Below are 21,347 nucleotides of genomic sequence, written 5' to 3'. Positions count from 1 at the left end.
AGTAAGAAGTGATGACAACATGAGAGGAGTAAGAAGGAGGGGATTAGCTATAGAGGAGGACTATCGATATGTTTTACTCATTGTGATACTAGAGTATCTCAGGGTTAAATTATGATCTGGTATGAGTAAAAAAGTAAAAAGTCCAAGTTGTTTAGTTTCAAACGAAAGCTAAATATATAGCTGTTGGTGAAGTGCTCGGATCATACATGCATGACCGTGGCATTATTGGTCACTGTATCACCACAACAGGAAGGCAGTTGGCGCAGTCTGCTTTTTCGACCTACACAATTTCCGGTGGTGCGCGACGAATGGCCCATCTCTGAATGCCCTGTGCACAAGGCCATGATAACGGAATTTTTGGTTCATACCGACTTGTGCAATACACACACGGCGACATTCAATTAGGTTTAACCGTAAGCTACGGTACTTCCTGTAGATACTTTGCGGTGTCCAAAGCCCGGTCTCATGGCAAGCTACCCTCTTGTGTATGTCTCCTGTTGTTTTCAAATTAAAAAACAAAATTCCAAGATGAGAAACAGGTCATATATGAAATAGCTTGATCAGAGTTACAGTTGAAATAAGACAATGGCAAGACATTTCACAAATAAGTAAGACCATTATTTGACCTCTTGTTGTACAATAAGGTACAGTTCTTTAGGTGTTCCTCTGGCGTTTAGCAGCCTCGTGGTGGACCTCCATGTTCCCAGGCCTCTTCAGGTTCCACTGGTCGATCTGTCTCTGCCTCTCCTGCTGCTCCAGCTCTGATTCGCTGGACGAGCTGCCCGTATTGCTGCTGCTGCTGCTACTACTGCTGCTGCTCCCGCCCACAGCCACTCCACCCCCCCCCCCTCCTCCTCCTCCTCCGTAAGCGAAGCAATCCTTCCTCCTGCTCTCCGCCTTGCCCCGCTCCGCCTTCTCTCTCCGCTTGCACTCTGAGCCCCCGCTCCCCGCTCCTCCGTCCATCGGCCGGGTTTTGTCTACACTCACCATCTCCACCTGGGTCAGCTCTGCCCCCGGCCCGCCCCCGGCCACCACCTCCCTCCGCTCCACCTCCACCCACATGGAGCCCGCGGGCGGCTCCAGCGGGGTGTAGTGGAGGAGTGGTGGCGGTGGCTGCTGCTGCTGCTGCTGCTGCTGCTGCTGCTGCTGCTGCACCTCCTGGCTGAGCTGCGGCTCCATCTGGGGAACACTGTGGCTGTGGTGGTGGTGCTGCTGGTGCTCCAACGCGTGCAGGAGGTGGGCCTGGTGCTGCAGGTGATGCAGGGGCTGCAGAGGCTGCTGCAAGGGTTGGTGCTGGATCTGCTGGAGCTGCTGATCGTGCTGGTGGTGTTGATGGTGGTGCTGCTGCTGGTGGTGCTGCAGGTGGTGATGGTGGAGGTGGTGGTGGTTCATGTGATGCTGGTGGTACTGCTCGATGATGTGCTGGTCCACTCCATGCACCATCTCCTTGGGCCGACTCCGAAGGTACTTTTCAAACTTCTTTGATGCTTTCTTGTTCGTCACAAACCATTCCTGTTCGAGCAACAGCAGGGGAGTGACCAGTCAGACCAACGCAGTTAAGACCTAACCGTGTGTGCATGTTACATCTAGAGAAGAATAAGAGGACTGCCGTCTTTACCTGTGAATGAACAGAGTTGATGTGATACTTGACTCCACTCTCAGAATTGAACTCCTTGCCGCAGATCAAACAACGGTATTTCCCCGCCTCAAAGTCACCCTGTAGGAAGAGCAGAAGAGGAACCACTCAGCAGCCACTTGAGTAGAGACTCAGTTGCCCCCAGAGAAGAGACTCAGTTGTTTCAGAGTAGAGACTCTGTCAGTCGCCACCAGAGTAGACTCAGTAGCCCCAGAGTACAAACCTAGTAGCCACTAGAGTAGAGACTCTGTCACCCCAGTGTAGAGACTCAGTCTCCCCAGAGAAGAGAACAACTCAGTCGCCCCCAGAGTAGAAACTCAGTAGTCACCAGTAGACACAATAGTTGCCCCCTACTGAGTAGACTCAGTAGAGACTCAGTCGTCACCAGAGTAGAGACTCGATCGTCACCAGAGTAGGGACTCAGTACAAACACAGTAGTCTCTCTACAAAACCACAGCTTGCCTTTATTAAGGGCTGTTATAACTTGCCAGCTTAAATACATGTGAGAGGGAACATCTAACCATGGATTTTAAAACATATTATAGTTGTGTATATTCTATATATGCTGAGCAGAGAGAGTTTGTGCCCAGTTTTGTGTGGGCTCTTGTGTTGGAGATCAATGTGTTCCTACCTTAGTGCAGAGTCCCAGGTGGGCCTTCAGGCCAGAGACACTGGTGTAGGTGCAGCCACAGCCCTGCATGGGAAGAATCCAAGAGAATAACCTTTACAATATCATCTTCATAGAGCATCTGATCATGAACTGAAACATTTCCACATCATGTGACTGTGATATCAATAATGAGGACCTGGTTGGGGCACTGGACCTTCCTCTGCAGCTTCACCTCGTTCTTCCACTTCCTGAGGACCTCCTGGCTGAAGGCAGGCAGACCTGGACGGGCGTACTTCAGCTAGTCAGAGGAGAGACATAATGTAGAGATGATGTCATCAAGAGGTGTTCATCTTTTAGGTCTACTTGTAGAAAGAAGAAAAACTGATAGTGAGAGGGAATCTCTCTCTTTCTCAATGATCTATGATCAATAATGTCATCAACTTGCGTGTTATAGGGTTGGTTCTTGTCCTTGTCTGTTCTCTATGACCAAGTCTCTGTTACAGACCATGAAGAAAAGCTATGCTTCACCTACACTGAAGAAAATGTATAGAACAACAACATCTCTTGCCTTTTTGTCGTCTGGCACGAGGTCCGACTGGAACTTCCTCTTGGGCCAGTCTTTGGGCAGGTCGTTGTGGGCGATCTCGGCCAGGTGGAAGTTGGCCACCTGGGCCGAGGCCCGCTGCACCCGGCCGCTGGCCGTGAGCTCTGGGTCGGCCTCGCTCTGGGCTTTAAGGGCCTCCTCTTCCTCCTCCTGCTGCTGGGGCACCTAGGGAGGAGGACAGACCGTATTCATACTGCTGAGAGACCTGGTCCAGGGAGGGGGACAGACCGTATTCATACTGCTGAGAGACCTGGTCCAGGGAGGGGGACAGACCGTATTCATACTGCTGAGAGACCTGGTCCAGGGAGGGGGACAGACCGTATTTATACTAGTTCTGTTTGAGATCTAAAGGGGAATATCATTTTTTAACACTTCTGAGCAGATTTTCACACCTAACCAAATTTCTAGGTGCACCTGCAGTATTTAGATATTTAATCTGTATGACACACACATGACTGATATTGTTGTTCTAATCAACGTGTCGCCCTTTATTTTTCAATAAGCAATTGCATTATCTTAATATTTTTGTAGACCCATGCAGTTGAGTGAACTTGGGGATGCATATCAGCGCCTGACGTACCTGCAGACTATAACATTTTGATGGTTGTTAAGTGTCATATAACTAATAGCTAGCCAACCCTGTATGATCAATATTTATCCAGAATTGTTATTGATCATGGGATCGTTGTGCCCATAGCTTTGAGCTGGATTACAGAAGAGCTGGATCATTCAAAGGCTGATCATCGGGACCGTGTCGAGATGGGGGTATAATAACATTAGACGTTATTTCAAATTAAATAACTAATGTGAAAATGGAGGGCGACACATTAATGAGAAGGACAATATCATCACGAGAAGCAGGGATGTGTGTAAACATGAGTCTATCTATTGGGGGCATCTATTGGAGGGGGGGCGGTGCTCACACGGGTATCAAATATCTAACTGTTGAAGCAGGCCACCTAAAAACAGTTTGGGGTCCCCACAGACAGTGACCTTTAAGAGTGTGGCACTGTGGACGGACATGCATTTCATCCTCTTGGGGGAATGAACCACTGGATCAGTTTGACCTTAATAATAAAATATGGGCAGAATCACTGTCTTTGAGAGCGCAAGACTGCCAACCCCATATGGCAAAAACATAGCTTTGTAAACAGAAGCCGAAATCCAAAAACAGCCACTTTAGCGTTTTAAGTAATGCATTAGCTAAAATCAAGGTCTTCATTCATAAAGATGTCCTCATTGCTGTAAAATCACCTCTGCCAATAATCGGACTTGAACGGATAAGTCCTAAGGAGGCATCCATGTTATTCCGGACTATGAAAAACTATAAAGGTCGAGAGGGACATAAAGCACTAGGTGGTACTAACAGGCTAAACGCATTTTCGCTCAAAGAAAGTGTGACTGAAACGTAGAAGGAGCTCAGCAAGACACACTTGTCACTGCCACGGCAAACTTGAAAGCCTGCGCTGCACTTTCATTCATAATGCAAGATCATACTGATGCCACGCCACAGGAGAAGGAATCCTCGTTGCCAAAAAAGCGGAAAAGTTAAAAAGGTTTAAAGAGCTAATGAACTATTACGTTTTTCAAAGGGACGCTGAAGTTCTCGCGACAAGTAAATCAATGATACTGTCTGAATTACATGCATTTCTCATTGCTTGGTTGTGTAATTCATTATACAGGCAGCATAACGGTATAACATGTTAGAACAAGTTAAAGCCTAAACAGCCTCATTGGTGGATAGCAGCATAGGCTATGTTTGATTGAATAAGGGTTGCATTTCATACCTACTAGCTACTACCTCCAACCAATCCACTGCCTCTCTGTCCTCTTCCTCACCCTACCATTGAATCCCCTAATGGTGATGATCTCTGACAATGAATGTTTGACTACTAATTAATTACTATTAATCAATTAATTATTACACATAGTTCATGCGTTGAAGAACAATCTAAGCACTAGTAAAAAATGTGTGTTTGTTGTGTGTCAAGTTGTTAACTGATGCTATAGGTTAGACTACGACATAGTAAAGTTACCAATAAAGACAATATAAACATGGCAACACAATTCACTATCTTGCTCAAGGAGTAATAATTACTCATTACATGCTCACACTAATGATTCAATAGAGTTTGAAGTTTGTTTGAAATAACGTACCTCATCACCGAAAGAAAACTTGATGAGGTAGTATTGGATGCCATGTTGTCAAAGCTTCTTGGCATATACTGCCTACCGTAGTTGCAACCAGGTTGCGACTTCCATTTGTAAAAGCGAGCACTATTTGTTTGAATGCAATATATAATTTGACGACTAGATGGGAGTAATTCCTACACAGTGTCCCTTTAAGCGAGAAGACAAGTTACAATGTGATAGGGAAACATAAAAAAATATGTCTTTGTCACAAGGTAAATCTTTGATCAAGTATATCGTTAGTATTCTCTTTAGTTAATCATTTTCTCCACTTTCCTTTAACTATTAAATATCTGTTGTTAAAAAATGACGTATCAGTGCACTGTGTAAGGTGACAGGTCCTTTCAAAAAGCACATGTCCAACATAAGACGGGAACATGTCCATCATAAGACTGGTCCAACGTAAGACTTGTACATGTCCAAACTAAGGCTAGTACAACATAAGACTGGTACATGCCCAACATAAGACTGGTATATTTCCATCATAAGACTGTTTTGTGTCCATCATAAGACTGGTACAACATAAGACTGGTACATGTCCAACGTAAGACTGATGCAACAAAAGACTGGTAGTCAAACATCAGACTAGTACATGTCCAACATAAGACAGATATATGACCAAAATAAGACTGGTACATGTCCAACATTAGACTGGTCCAACATAAGACTTGTAAAACATATGACTGGTACATGTTAGGGCTGGGTGATTAATCGAATATTGATCGCGATTTTGATTTTAGCGTAAAACTATCACAAAATTATTTAAAAAAAAAAAAAATGTATGATGTTTCATACAAAGGGCAGAACAGCTGGATACATATCTCTATTATTTTAGATAGGAACATTTTCTATTTTACCATTTTGTGCATTTTTGTTAGGCGAAATTTCAAAGTTCTCTGTTCCAAAGTTTATTTTGGGAGAGACATGCTGAATTAATACAACATGTTTTCAAACTCAAAAATAATTGTTTGAATAATCGTGATTTCAATATTGACCAAAATAATCATGATTATGATTTTTCCCATTATCAAGCAGCCCTAGTACACGTCCAATGTGAGACTTACGGGGGCATGCTCTGACTTGAGGTGGTACTCCAGACCGGCCTTTGACTTGTAGGCCTTCCCACAGTGAGAGCAGTTGAGCAGCATCTTCTCCAGCTCAGACTCCTGCTTACCACACTTCTTCATGTGGTACACATAGCCCATGATGCTAGTGAAGCCTGAAGTGCAGCCCTATCAAAGAGAAGAGGAAAAGATACCAGACACCATTATACTCAAAAAATGGAACTGAAGAGTGATAACAAGGACTCAACAAAACAAATGTCACACGCGCTTATCTTAGTCACAGTCTGAAGTTACAGTTGGAAATTATCTTAGATTGCCATATCTTTTTTATCTTAATATTTAGATTTATACAAATGTGATCTCATAGACAAGTTGAAATACACAGAAATGCTTTTTTGTTGAAGTTAACTCTGAATGAATGTCTGCATCCTTAACGTATTAAATATTGTATTAAGTATTGAATATGGTTAAAAAAGTTGTATGCCATTGCATGTCTTGGTTGCGTTGATTTTGAACAGCCCTTTTCCCAGCCTATTTAACTGGTGGTGTGTGTGAGTTACCTGCAATACCAGTTAAACTTAATGCGGCATGACTTCATATTTTTCAAAAATCAAATGGCAAACTTGCTTGATGCACTGTCACAGCCTTACCTCGCGGGAACACTTTAACTTTCCAAGTCTCTTCAGAATTTTGCGCAGTTTCTCTTTGACAGCACGTTCGTCCAAGCCTTGGGAATCGTCCAGAGAGGGCTAAGAGAGGGAGAAAATGCAGCCCAAATTTTGCAACAAATAACTGACTTGACGAAATAAAACACAAATGAATAGTCTTACAAGTTGGTGAAACATGTGTGAATATTCTTACCAAGTTGCTATGGTCGGCCATGACGTGGTACTTCATCCCAGTTGAAGACTTGAGTTGTTTCCCACAGTGTGGACAGCTGAACGGTTGCTGCAGACGTCACACAAGAGTTTACTTCTTTACAACTAAATTGTCTTTATACCCAGTTGCTGAAAATCCCATAACCCGCCGATATGTTAATACTTAACTAGTAGAATGAGCAGTTAGGCTAACCTAAACTCCCACAGTCATTATACCTCCAAGGGACCCTCTCTTGGTGGTATACAAGCTTACATTCTATGGACAATATATTGGTGCTTTGACCAATACCCACCAGGCGGCAGTTCTCCATGTGTTTCTTCAAGCCCTCCACGGTCTTCCTGCTGACACTCTTGCACTTGGGACAGGTCACCCTTCCTTTGGCCACGATATGCAGCTGCCAGCGCTCCTCTTGGCTGCCTGTCCATCCAACAGACAATAGGATTCAGTAACTGGGATACTGTTAAGGGCCCTTATTCTACCACCAGGTGGGAGTGGGATACTGTTAAGGGCCCTTATTCTACCACCAGGTGGGAGTGGGATACTGTTAAGGGCCCTTATTCTACCACCAGGTGGGAGTGGGATACTGTTAAGGGCCCTTATTCTACCACCAGGTGGGAGTGGGATACTGTTAAGGGCCCTTATTCTACCACCAGGTGGGAGTGGGATACTGTTAAGGGCCCTTATTCTACCACCAGGTGGGAGTGGGATACTGTTAAGGGCCCTTATTCTACCACCAGGTGGGAGTGGGATACTGTTAAGGGCCCTTATTCTACCACCAGGTGTGAGGGGGATCCGTCATTGCAGCACGTTTCAAATCTGCCCTATCCTTAGACTTGGTGACATCGCAAGTGGGAGAGTCCGCCCAGTACCAAGCGATGGTCAACTACTCCCAGCGCTGAAGGCCCAGTCCCTGAACACAGACGGAACAGCTACCTCTGGGGCAGTGACTGTGCTACCGCTGGGAACAGCTACCTCTGGGGCAGGTGGCTGTGCTACCTCTGGGAACAGCTACCTCTGGGGCAGGTGGCTGTAATGGGCTGGGCTAAAATGTAGCAAATTACAGCAGTTTGATCTGAGAAATTGAATGAAACATAATCACTGTCAATGGTTGTCTAGTCCCAGCATTAGGGACGCTTTTGCTACCAACAGCAGTATTCTCACTGAATTCACCATTTCCTTCGTTTTCCAATTTTCTTCCATATTTGAGGGCTGTTCCAGAAATACCAATAGCAGACCGATGGATATTAAGACATTTTAGTTGATGGTATCACTAAGGTCAAGAAGAATGAGAATGTTAAGTGAACCAGAGTCAGCAGACACTAGGAGGTTGTTAACTACACGTAGAAGGGCAGTCTCTGTGCTGTGACAGGAGCAGAAGCCAGATTGAAAGGGCTCATGCAGATCGTGGTGGTTGTGAAAGGTGTACAGTTGTGAGGCCACCGCTCTTTCCAGTATCTTGGCCATGAAGGGGAGGTTGGAGATAGGGCGATAGTTTAGTAGAGATGTGGGGTCAGAACAATTTTCTTTGATAATGGGTGTAACTGCAGCAGTTTTATTGGCAGCAGGCACAACACTGAATTTGAGGCAGCTGTTTACAACCCATGTAATGGGTTGTAAACACATGGGTTTTACCATGAAAACATTTTACATGGTATGTAGTAATCTGATGTCCCAATAATTAAGTTTGTGCTTTCTTAGATAGTAAACTTTATATTTGCAGTCAGATCACTAATTAAACATGATTAATTCGAAATTGTTATCAGATAACTTATTGGTGTCTTACCCTGGTGCCATTGAAACGTATGGTGAGTTGCGAAACAAATATTTAGATCCTTCGTAACCAATCTGATAAATATTTCTCATTATGTGTATTAAACAATTGAAACGGGTCCATTCATACCACGGTGTAGGTCTGTCAGTGAATGCATGGCAGTGAGAGGACTGTTTTTGAAAAGCTTCAGTCAGGGAAGCCTTTATCAGGGAAGCTGACTGTCGAGCTATTCAAAGCAAAGCTGAAAACCTACCAACCTACCTAGTCTTTGGTTTGGAACACAGGGGTGCCAAACGATTGGTATGATATAATTCTGTAGCTATGAGAGGCAGTGCATCATAAGCAATCCATGAGGTTTTAGCTAGGTCCCATCAACAGCAGCATGTCCTCCTCCCCTGGCCTGTGTAAATGGACAGCATTTACACAGCGCTTTTCTAACCAGTGTCCACTCAAAGCAATTACAATATGCCTAACATTCACACAACGACGGAAGTGAAGTCAACAATATTAGGCGACAGCCAGTTAGGGTGAGGTGTCTTACTCAGAGACACCATGACACCGGGGATCGAACTAACAACCTAGCGGTTACCATGAGCCCGCTCTACCTCCTGAGCCACAGTGTCTTTCACCTGGAGGGTAGGAAGGGAGCTCCTTCCTGGAGGGGGGGAGCAGCGGTCTGGGCTCCTCGCTGGGCCGGGCCGCGTTGTGCTCTGCGTTGCTCTGGAGGTCTCTTACGTCCACCGAGTCTGAACCTACAGCACGTCACACAGGGAGACAAAAGGTTGACTTATAGTAGATTAGTGTTCCTGTTTTTACTAATACCCAGACCTGCACTACACTGAGCTATTCGGGTCCTGCTAGTGAAGAAGGATGCAGTCGATGCGTTGGTAAGGGGACCAGCGGTACTTTGGTTCATTTTAGAAGATATGTAAAACTCAATGCGCTCCATGTGGATGCATGCTGCAAACTGCGATACTTTGTGTACTTGTGTATGAATTTATTTATTCAGCTGCTTCCTTCAATGCAAGAGAACTTTGCATATTTTTAAGGAACTTGCTAGAAGTGTTTTTATACTATATAAAGTATTACTTACCAGAGGTTTTGTTTTCTGGGGCCTGTTGATAGGTGATTACCGGCTGATTCCTCTCAACTTCGACTCTCTGGCTCTTCTTTAAAGGCAAGTCTTGAAAAAGTACACAAAATGGTTGATTAATTGTATTTTTTCTGAGCGCACACTGCACACGTGTACTTGTGTATACAAGCACTAGTCAAGCAAATCATTAACAGTCGAAAAGCACTTTGAAGTAATTTTAACAACGTCTTAAAAATACTTTATGTTGATGTCGGCAAAGCTTTTGAGCAGGATATATCGTTAAATTGTCAAAAGCCTTCTCATTTACGCAGTCATGCATTGTTGAGAGGCTGTAACATGAACTAACATTAAAATCGTATCACAAAAAAACATTAAAAGCGTATCACATTAGCTCTACAACAGTAAAATAAGAAAGGAAAATAAACTGTTTCCAGCAGAGATGTGGGTGTAACACATGAACTGAATAAAATACTGGTTAAAGCTGACTTTCAATAAGTGTAAATTAGTGGAAACACACACACACACACACACACACACACACACACACACACACACACACACACACACACACACACACACACACACACACACACACACACACACACACACACACACACACACACACACACACACACACACACACACACACGTCTATATTTATTCAATTTCTAATAGACAATGTGTGTGCCTACCAGGTCTCCAGACTTGTGCTTCTCCTCGGTCCCTGGCGGCTGAGCCCCAGGCCTGGTCTTGGCTGCGCCCAGCACCCCAGCCCTGCCCGTTCCCAGAGAGGGGTCTGTCCCGTCCAGGCTCACGCCCCGGGTTCCAAGCCTGATCCTGGGCTCGGTCCCTCCCAGAGCTCCAGGCCTGTTCGGGGCCCCTCTCCCGCCCGCTGGCCCATGCCTGTTCGGTGTGGCCTCGCTCTCTTCCTGGGATCCAGCTCTGGTCTTGCCCCGGGTGTCCCGATCGGTCTCTGCTGGAACTCCAGAGCTGCTCCTGGGGCCGCTCTCGACCCGCAGCCCAGCTCTGGGCCTCAGAGAGCCTCTCCCGACTGGGGTTCCAGGGCTGGGCCTGAGGCTGGGGCCTCATCCTGCCCGACTCCGGGGCCGTAGGCCAGGCGTCCTTGGCTACCAGCCTTGGTGGCAGTCTGGCAGCGGGCTGGGCTACAGAGCCCATGTCCGAGCCGTTGGCCAGGGGGCCTGAAGACATCACAGAGCAGCTGGTGGTGGGGTACTCCAGCGGGCCCCCCGGGACGCCCTGGGGGTCCTCAAACCTGGACGGTGGAGAGAAACATGGAGGGGTGGCCCTTTACACTGTCCTTGGAACAGCTCCAGTCAGCGTGAAATAAGTAATGCAACAGCCTGTAACATAATGTACTCATCATGTAAGAACATTACAGAACAGCCTGTAACTATCCATGTAAAAAGCAACGTAACAACCGTTAACATCATGTACGTATGTAATGCCATCTGTAACAGCCTTTCACTACAGTGTGGTTAGTGAGCGAGCAAGGTTAAGGTAAGGTTAAGGACCGGTCATTAAAGTGGGGTTAGTGAGTTTAGGTAAGGTTAAGGACCTGCCTGTCACTCCAGTGGGGTTAGTGAGTTAAGGTAAGAGAGCATTGTTTGCCAAGTCTTCCAATAAATCAAGATAAGCCATTGCACTACATTTCAAACAATTATTTTATACGGTTTGACACCAATTTGTCTGTTTAAAATTAGACTAAGGAGTAATTGAATATTTATTTCTAATTAAAGGAAACACGGGACATATGTGTATTTTGATTGCATAATGCATATGTTGGCACTCTTAATATTTTTCTTTTTGCTTGTAATATCGGCAGAGCTGCTGCTGTGCTTATAGAGCTGTGCTTATATTTTAAATACCTATGTATAAGTACATTTAGGTAAATTCCATACTTTGCGTGGCAATGTTCGTAAGCACTCCTTACGCACAAATCTGTAAAAAGTACGGTTGATAAATGAGGCCCAAGAACTGGATTGTTCCAAATGCTTATTGATCTTGTCAAACTGAGTAAAAGTTTAGTGGTGTTAACGGAAACCCAAAAGCCCAATGAATGCAGTTGAAGAGGTGTTCCCCGGTCCAGCTGTTAACACCGCTAGACCCACGCTAAGAAACTAACACTAGACCAAAGGTAAGACTGCCGACACTAACACTAGACCAAAAGGTAAGGCCGCAGACTCAATACTCTGGTAACTATAGCTCAGAGTGGTGAATCAGGTTAACATAACTAATCAGGTTATCATAACTGATCATTAGCATTACCAAATAATGCCTTGGTTTAAAGTGTATAAATCTGTGACATGTCCAGGAAATTACAACGATTTCAGCGAATAATGTGGTTAAATAAGTCACTCACCTCTTCCTACCATAAGTCCTTTTCATTTTATGAGCGTCTTGGGCCTCGTCACTCTAAAATGTTCAAGTACATAACCGTAGAGTAAAACCCAGCCACGTGCATGATGGTCACAGATTGGCAGTATTAGAAAAGGGACACAAACACCATCAACAAATGAGGTGTTTCTCATATGCATCGATACCATTGTTGTGAACAACTTATGTTTGCTATTAACAGGTCTGTATAGATGGCTTGATTCTTACCTTTGAATGTCCAAGGACGCTCAACTCAAAGGCTCTGTCTGGCAGTCGGTGAACCACTGTTACAACTAAATGAAAGGGTTTTGTTACACACAGTCTTGTACTTAAATAAATGAATGAACACACAACTACAACAAGGAGGGCAGAAGGTGTTGTCTGGTCGCATGTACATACGCTGGATGTACAGACACTGGATGTACAGACACTGGATGGACAGACACTTGATGTATAGACGCTGGATGGATAGAAACTAGATGGACAGACACTGGATGGACAGACACTGGATTGACAAACAATGGATGGACAGACATGGGATACAAGTAAAGATATGTTTCTTGGAGGTTGATGGTGTGTCCAAGAATGTTGGTGTAGGATACTATGCTATCTAGTAACAGGGATCATAATTCATAACCAACATCCAGAAAAGTGTGTCATAACAGGAACTCAAGTGGTTCGTGTTTCCAATGAGAGCGTTCCCGCCAGCGCTGCAAACAGCCGCTCAGCACTGCTCTAAACCTTCATGACCAACCGTTGTATTCACCTTAAAACAACGCCTACAGTCATTGGTTCATTGCATCCTAAGCGCAGGACTTGGAGGTAATTTACTTGAAAACTAAAACCACTCACCCTGGCGAAATCTGACGACAGCTGTCCGTTAGTTCTTTTGATCCCAATTTGTGAACCCAGCCTCAAACTAAAAACGTATGTGCCTCCAGGCAAACAATTTCAGTTTATCTCCATTATAGTACAAGGTTTGCAGTACAAGGAAACTTCCATCGTCTACTGACTATAGTGTGTAAATCGTTAATATCATTTGAACATTTATTATTTTTTAAACGATATGGATCGGTTCCAATATATTTATATATTTCCTTCTGGTATCTTTCTTGATTATTTGAACACTGTTTACCTAAAAAGAGTACTGCTGCTTGACGTTCTTCACTTCCTGCCTGCCATCTTAAGTTTGCCAACATGCCCGTCACGTGAATGCAAAGAACAGATTGACCCCCAGAAAAATAATAACTAATTTGCATTAAAACATTTAAGCCATATTTTAACAGATGTTTGAAAGATTTGTCAGAAGCACCAAAATGATATTTTGTACCATTTAGAATCAATAAATAGAACTAAGTTATGATCACATGCAGGGCTGTTTACCTGGACATGGCACACCGCCCTTGGGCTGAGCCTGGCCCGACTTCCTCTTCCTTGGCGCATACGGAGGGGACATGTCCCCACCGATGTGTGAGTGGTCCATTGTTGGAGCTTCGGTTCACCTCACAGATAAATGCTGGGAACACACACAAACACTCTGACAACTGACCACAGTAATATAACCATCCTTCCAGCCAACCACCAACTCATTATAATAACTCTGCTGGTATTTTGCCATATTCACAAATCTAAAACGTTTGTGGAGGTCTCCTTAATTTACATACATAAATACACAAGGTACACGTGAGACTTCTGTTGGGTTGGATCATCAGATTGGTTCTCACAATCAAATGATAACAGCATTAAACTCTATGACTCAATATTGCTCCATATAACTTTCTGACTATCAAATTCATCATCACAGTACCTCATAATATACCCACACTCCTACATCAGACAACCTGATAGTATACCCACTCCTACATCTGACCACCTCATAGTATACCCACTCCTACATCTGACCACCTCATAGTATACCCACTCCGACATCAGACCACCTCATAGTATACCCACTCCTACATCTGACCACCTCATAGTATACCCACTCCTACATCTGACCACCTCATAGTATACCCACTCCTACATCTGACCACCTCATAGTATACCCACTCCTACATCTGACCACCTCATAGTATACCCACTCCTACATCAGACCACCTCATAGTATACCCACTCCTACATCAGACCACCTCATAGTATACCCACTCCTACATCTGACCACCTCATAGTATACCCACTCCTACATCTGACCACCTCATAGTATACCCACTCCTACATCAGACCACCTCATAGTATACCCACTCCTACATCTGACCACCTCATAGTATACCCACTCCTACATCTGACCACCTCATAGTATACCCACTCCTACATCTGACCACCTCATAGTATACCCACTCCTACATCAGACCACCTGATAGTATAGACACACTCCTACATCAGACCACCTCATAGTATAGCCACACATGTTAGTTCATTCACCACAGCTGTGACTGATTGTTGAATGTTTAACAAGTTAATTTGGTTCTTCTTTACCAACAGTTACAAATTGTATACATGCGTTTTACGTTTTTTTGCAAAGATATAAACACAATATATCAATCGAGTTCTACCTGTTTTCCATGAATGTCAAATAAGAAATAATTGTCAGGGCATCTGAAACGTATTTGTGATTCAAATTGATATTGCGAATAATTTGTGGATCTTGCTCTGTCTCTTTAAGATATAATCAATAGTATGCTTCATGATCTTCTCATCATAGCAGGAAAAGTACCTTACATTATCAATTTATGACAGTACCAACCGTATCTTTCATGATAGTACTTATGGTGCTCTTTGTGATCAATTCATAGTACTCATTATGATAGTACTAAGAGTACTCAGTATGATAGTACTAATAGTACCCTTTCATGATAGTACTGGTACTCTTTGTGATCCATTCATGATAGTGTTAATAGTGCTAACATGATACATTCATGACGGTACTAATAGTACTCTTCATGATCCACTCAGTACAGTACTTATAGTACTCTTCATCATGCATTCATGATAGTGGACTACTAATAGTACTCTTCAATATACATACATAACAGTACTAATAGTACTCTTCATGATACATACATGGCAGTAGTAATAGTACACTTCATGATGCATGCTAGTGGACTACTAAAAGTACTCTTACATTCATGACAGTAGTAATAGTACTATTCATCTAACATTCATGATAGTAGTAATAGTACTCTTCATGATACATACATGACAGCCCTAATAGTACCCTTCATGATACATTCATGACAGTACTAAAGTACTCTTCATGATAGTACTAATAAGTAATCTTCGTGAACCATTTCTTGAACTTGATGCCATGCTCCCTGAAATGATGGCACAATCACAACCCGACGTTCCCTGATTTATTCAGGGAATCATTTCAGAGTGAGACGTTTAAGGATAATTGTTTGTTTGCCTTCCTAATATTTACCCTAATTAACAGCCTACTTAACTAATATAGCATTTCAGAAAAATACTATGGGATCTCGCTTTTAAAAAGAGGAGTCGCATTGTTTATTTTACAACATGCAAATAACAGTGCTTCGTAGTTTGTGTTTGAAATCGTTTAAATGCTAAGAAATAATATTTTATAATCTATCTGAGGACACATGATCATAGTCCTTGGTTCCCTCTCACCTCCCAGTAGGCCTGCAAAAGTCCTGCAAAAACTGAAATGGTCACACAAAGTTGCAACTGCACAAAACGCTATAAATAACAATATTATATAACGTACAAAATAACATTAGATATTCATAAGAGTAAAATGTGAATAATAATAATATACTATTATTAATAAATGCATAATAAATGTGTTTGTTTTATGAAGCGAAGATGGATTATAGATCCATGGGATTGAACCCCACCTGGTTGGTTACAGCCAGGGTTTAACATTATAGATATGGATAATAAGATAATAGATTTTAAAAGTAGAAAATAGCGGTGATCATGGATCAACAAATGAAATCCATAAGGCTGTGCATATCGCTTAAAAAGCAACCACCATCGTATCACTCTGCATAGCCGCACAAAAAAAAGAGTTGCTTTCCCCTTTCGACCGAGAACAGAGCACGGTGCTCTGCGGAGCCGAGCCCTGCAACCTGCAGCCTTCTCAGTCCTCTTTGTATTTGCGGACTGTTGATCTCAGATCTTTCTCCCAGACTGTAGCATACGTACCCTCCCTCTGCAGGGTTGGCCTCCATGTCTCCCCGAGCTAGTCCTCCTCCTCGGCCTGCACCCCGGCTCTGATCCGAGGCACGGTGGGGGAACGCGGGCCTACTCGAGGAAAACCCGCCGCAGAAAGAGTAATCTTGGTCAGAATCTGTAAATGACGAAACGCAGACAAACGCCACAATAAGTCCTCTACAGATCACTCAGAACGGCCATTCGCGACATCCCTCGGTTGGTTGAAACGCCCTCCGTGTGCGGAGCGCAAATAAGGATGTGGGACCCGCGGCTCCGGGGGCGGGGCCTGGTATGGACCGGGAGGGCGGGGCCTTGTCTCGACCGGGTGGGCGGGTCCTGGTGGTCTGGACCATGGGGCGGGGCCTGTGCTGCTCTGGACCGGGTCAGGTCTCGCCGGGGCCTGTGCTGCTCTGGACCAGGGCTCCAGGGGATGGGGCCTGCTCTGGACTGGGACTCCAGGGGGCGGGGCCTGTGCGGGTCGTGACCGGATCTGGACTTGGTCTGGACCGGTGCCTGTGCTGGTCTGGACCGGGTCTGGACCGGGTCTGGATCGGGTCTGGACCGGCTCTGTGCTTGACTGGGTCTGGACCAGGTCTGATCTTGGATCCTGCATCAGAGGCCGTTTCTGGACCGCACTTCTCGGACCGCAGTTTCAGTGACAGGGTTGAATCTCCCTGTAGGATCCTCTCCCTGGGAGAGGGGGGCGGTATGGGGGCAGTGTGGTACTCTCCGTAGGGGGCGCTGTGGTACTGACCGTAGGGGGGCGCTGTGGTACTGTCCTTAGGGGGGCGCTGTGGTACTGACCATAGGGGGCGCTGTGGTATTGACCGTAGGGGGCTCTGTGGTTCTGACCGTAGGGGGCGCTGTGGAACTGACCATAGGTCACACACACACACGCACACACACACACACACACACACACACACACACACACACACACACACACACACACACACACACACACACGCACACACGCACGCACGCACGCACGCACGCACGCACGCACGCACGCACGCACACGCACGCACGCACGCACGCACGCACGCACGCACACACACACACACACACACACACACACACACACACACACACACACACACACACACACACACACACACACACACACACACACACACACACACACACACACACACACACACACGCGATCAAAAGCGAAACCTAAAGCATATTAAGCTAAAGCAAAGCGAAAGTTTGACAGAGCAGTATCATGGCAGAGAGATGGTATGAAACTATCGGGTAAGTGGCTCAATGTTTAGGACTGTTTTGTCCGTATTAATGTTTTCATTAATGTAGGCCTGCTTAAAACATTTTAAAGGGAGTGCCAAGGACCGCAAACGATTTCCTCCGCCTTTGTCTGGTTGTTATCACAAACACACTGAAACGCAGATTAATGCTTCGTGTGCTAAAAAAGAAGGCGAGGTTTTTATTGTTATATTTAATTATATATTGTAGGCCTAATAGCCTTATGTAGAAGGGAGATAAACTCATGTATCCATAATAACGTGCGTCCATATCCCTACATGTCACAACATTGTTGCCACGTAGAATTATGTTCTCTTCCATTAATACTTCTCTTTTCTCTTCGTTTAAGAACGGCTCCACGAGGTATGACTGGTAAGGAAGTGACCAGTAAAACTGCAGGTAGTAATTTGTGTGATAGTGAAACCAATATTGAAGATATGTATGCCTCCTAGTCTTTCTTTGCTGTCATTTCTGACCATAGATAACATCTCTAGCGGCGGAACCATGAGAAAGTTTTACACTGTCAATGGGGACACTGCTGTGACCAATGAATTTACAACCAAACTCAAGAAGGAAGGCAAGACTGAAGTGTCAAAGGAGAAACGTGAGTTCACCCTGGCCTTCTGTCGGATCAGCACCAGGCCTGGCATCGACATCCAAGAGACTCAAGACAAATGTCCAGGTTTGAACACATCCATCAAACCGAAACAGGATCTATCCATGCTTAAATCAAACAAATCAAGCTCCATTATGTTAACATCTTTCAACATTGTACAACAATTGGCAGTAATTCCTTGGCCTTCAACAAATGACCTTTTGATTTAGAACCTGCAGATGGTAAGCCAGTTATCCTGGTGCTGCTGCATCACACCTTTGATCCTAAATATTGTGACTACCGTGGCCCGGGAATAAAGAACGATGCCTCCACCATTCTCTCTGTGGACCTCCTGTACTACGAAGACCGCCTGCTCAAATGTCCTCACAATAAAAGAGGACTCAAACAGGTCCTGGATGTGGTTGGACGACCGTCCTGGAAGGTAAACGATTATGATACATTAGTCATACACTTCAATCATGCTGATTGGCACCCTTGTAAATCATTCCAACCATTAGAAACTTTTGCAAATTAATTTATGAATTAATTTACTTATTTAACAGTAATGTGTACATTAAGATATCAAACATTGAATTCATGGATTTCATTATTCAACATTAACGATGTCTTTTTTATTTCCCAGGAGAAAAGCTGTAAGTACACAATACTTCCAAGATATATCTGGTCTTACAGCAATTACATTACCGATGAAAATATTATGTTATTGTATGTTATTTCATCTAAATGTGATTCGTAGGATGTATGAATAGATCCATGAATAATACATATTGAACTGTGGGTAATGGTTGATTCAGAATGATAAAATGTTAGCAATGCTTTGAAGTTTAGGAAGCAGTCGAAACACAAGATGTTATACTTAATTTCAGTATAAATGCTGAATGGCGTACATCCTGTCTTCTACTCCACAGGGATCCGTCCCTTCTGTTGTTGCTCGTCATGCAACAACCCTGAATAACCGTCGTAACAATGGAATCACTAATCTATATAAATATTTAAAAAAAATTCTGTATCATTGTAATAATTGTCCACTACATATAAGAAAATAATGATATACAATAAGTTAAACAAGCTCATATATATATATATTCATGTGTGTGTGTTTGTGTGCATGTGTTATACGTCATATATCATAACCGGGATGCATTTCGTGTTGCTCTGTATTCCAATGATTAAAGCTGTTTAAATGAAACTTGTTGTTAATGGCTTGCTTTGTTTCCCTAGACTAGAGGCCTAACTGAGTATTGTCTGACCAGCAACATGTTTTAGTGTTGTAAACAAAGCTAAATGCCACAGGAGTTGTGTTTTGGTGGTACGGTCCGCATGTGAAGCCGAGGCTCTGAACTGGAAAGAGACCAGCCGGCTCCAAGAGGGCCATGTGGTGTTCCTCTGCACCATGGCCCACGCTGCTGGAGGTCCTGCAGCCAACACCAGTCGGCCGCCCACATCTGGCTAAAGGGCCTGCCTTTTTTTTTAAACTTGCCATAATCTGCTCCTCCCTTGCGGATGTCTTGACCAGTGCGGCCAGATAACCTTGGAGATTAGAGGGAAGTTGGGGGTGTGCACGCAGCACCTTTTTCCGGGGCCTATTCAGGGTCACATATTCATCTCTGCAATTGAAGGAAAGAAACAGACTATTTACAGCCATTTTCCAAGTTTCAAACTTGTAATGCTATCCCAAACCACAAAATAATAACACAGAAAACAAAAAATGGCCACCATTTGATGGTCGGTCATTGACCTGATCAATGATAACGACTGACCAACAGGTCTTGGACTTTTGACCTCGACCTGGTGCCTAAACAGACCGTGGTCCGTCTCCCACATCAAATAACCTTTTAATCACTGCACGACATCCAAACAAAGCTTCAGTCATGCATTTGATGATTGTCAAAAACAAGGCCAAATATTGTTCATTGATTTATAATTTGTATCCTAGAGCCCTAACAGATATCCCAGAGTCAAGGGCCCCGTCCACAGGAGCGAAGATGATCTTTTCCCCTCCGTTTTCCTTGGCAGTGTTTCATGAATTTCTCTGTAAAGATGGACTCATTGCAAAAAAAGATCTAGATGTAGAAACGCTGTAGTACATTCAAGGCAACTCTGGCACTGGTTGACCACCAAAAAAAAGGAGATGAGGTGGAGAATGCCGCATCGAGCCTAGCATAGGTATACCAGGGACATATTATAAAATGGACAACGGATTCCAAAATGGCGCCCGTTCATTCCTATGTACTAGTGTTGACTCGTTCGCGAACAAACCGGTTCGAATGAACGAGTCTTTAGGACGAACGAACCTAACCGGTTCGAAACTAACCGAACCGGTTCCTTTCTCTCGTTCGTCTTGTTCACCATTCGATTCACCAGAAACTCGACTGAACGAACGAACAAGTCTCCGGTAGCACTGACTCCACTGAGTCTGACAAACTCAGCTGAGAACCGCGCAATGGCGTGCATTCCATGATGCAGCGATTTACCGCTACCGGAAACCAGGCTGAACTAACAAACGATTTGCAAACGACTCCTCCTAGTTCAGTCGAGTTTCCGGCAGCACTGAGTCTGACTGACTCAGCTGAGAACCGTGCAATGGCGTGCTGTCCATGAAGCGATACCGGAAACTGGACTGAACGAACGAACAAACAAACAAACAAACGATTCGCGAACGACTCCTCTTGGCGAACTGACTCACGCGAACTGGGTCACGGAAACAAATCATTAAATCCACCAAACTGCTCAATGGAGCAGGGCAACATCAAGGAGAGATATGCTTCCGCTTCATGGGTCCCTAGCCACGCCCTACTTCATGACGTACCGGATGCAGAAATATTCTTGTTTTTTAGCATTGTTAGCATTGTAGCATCATAATCGAGAGGTCTGAGCGATCGCAGTCGCATTGTTTACCGACCATGGAAGTACAGGTTACTAATCCCCTGATGATTCTCTATATGTCTAACAATTATTATTTTAGATAAGTTTGCCCCTTTTTGACTTTATAAGAAAAGCACCTTGTATATACCGTTTTGAATGTTAAAACAGAAATCATAATTACCACTCGTTTTT

At 44.2% G+C, this 21,347-nt stretch overlaps 2 protein-coding genes across 6 annotated transcripts; one reads left to right on the top strand and one right to left on the bottom strand.

Moving 5' to 3' along the window:
* Positions 1–654: 654 nt before the first annotated feature.
* Positions 655–16,706, bottom strand: znf512 (zinc finger protein 512). The gene is made up of 16 exons (XM_056580909.1): positions 16,403–16,706; positions 13,625–13,757; positions 12,470–12,534; positions 12,228–12,280; positions 10,540–11,120; positions 9,848–9,937; positions 9,384–9,506; positions 7,276–7,400; positions 6,966–7,052; positions 6,755–6,853; positions 6,105–6,272; positions 2,815–3,015; positions 2,443–2,544; positions 2,268–2,330; positions 1,619–1,717; positions 655–1,512 (listed from the first exon to the last, which is right to left on the bottom strand). Exons 2-16 carry the CDS (start codon positions 13,722–13,724, stop codon positions 655–657), a joined length of 2,814 nt encoding a protein of 937 aa, XP_056436884.1. The 5' UTR covers positions 13,725–13,757; positions 16,403–16,706.
* An 856-nt stretch (positions 16,707–17,562) lies between these two features.
* On the top strand, positions 17,563–20,036 carry LOC130374140 (uncharacterized). Of its 5 annotated transcripts, none has more exons than XM_056580736.1 (5): positions 17,563–17,668; positions 18,024–18,073; positions 18,156–18,356; positions 18,500–18,711; positions 18,913–20,036. In XM_056580736.1, exons 1-5 carry the CDS (start codon positions 17,640–17,642, stop codon positions 19,024–19,026), a joined length of 606 nt encoding a protein of 201 aa, XP_056436711.1. In that variant the 5' UTR covers positions 17,563–17,639; the 3' UTR covers positions 19,027–20,036. The 5 variants fall into 5 exon arrangements, 4 of the variants coding, with proteins under 4 accessions (XP_056436711.1, XP_056436713.1, XP_056436712.1 ...); XM_056580738.1 differs by having other exon boundaries at positions 17,564–17,668; positions 18,024–18,037; positions 18,913–20,032; XR_008893585.1 differs by having other exon boundaries at positions 17,565–17,668; positions 18,024–18,046; positions 18,127–18,356; positions 18,913–20,033.
* The last annotated feature ends 1,311 nt before the right edge of the window (positions 20,037–21,347 follow it).

Source organism: Gadus chalcogrammus, chromosome 21 (genome assembly GCF_026213295.1).
Source record: "Gadus chalcogrammus isolate NIFS_2021 chromosome 21, NIFS_Gcha_1.0, whole genome shotgun sequence".
NCBI classification, from domain to species: Eukaryota; Metazoa; Chordata; class Actinopteri; order Gadiformes; family Gadidae; genus Gadus; species Gadus chalcogrammus.
Note: the sequence above shows the minus strand (reverse complement) of the source record. Positions and strands in the feature narration are given on the sequence as shown.

Coding starts and splice junctions, on each gene's coding strand:
- LOC130374140 (XM_056580736.1), top strand. CDS start 17,640: ATGGCAGAGAGATGGTATGAAACTATCGG. Junction 17,669..18,023: donor AGATGGTATGAAACTATCGG/GTAAGTGGCTCA, acceptor TCTTCGTTTAAG/AACGGCTCCACGAGGTATGA. Junction 18,357..18,499: donor GACTCAAGACAAATGTCCAG/GTTTGAACACAT, acceptor CTTTTGATTTAG/AACCTGCAGATGGTAAGCCA.
- znf512 (XM_056580909.1), bottom strand. CDS start 13,724: ATGGACCACTCACACATCGGTGGGGACATGTCCCCTCCGTATGCGCCA. Junction 9,938..10,539: donor AGCACAAGTCTGGAGACCTG/GTAGGCACACAC, acceptor TACTTTTTCAAG/ACTTGCCTTTAAAGAAGAGC. Junction 7,053..7,275: donor ACATGGAGAACTGCCGCCTG/GTGGGTATTGGT, acceptor TGACGTCTGCAG/CAACCGTTCAGCTGTCCACA.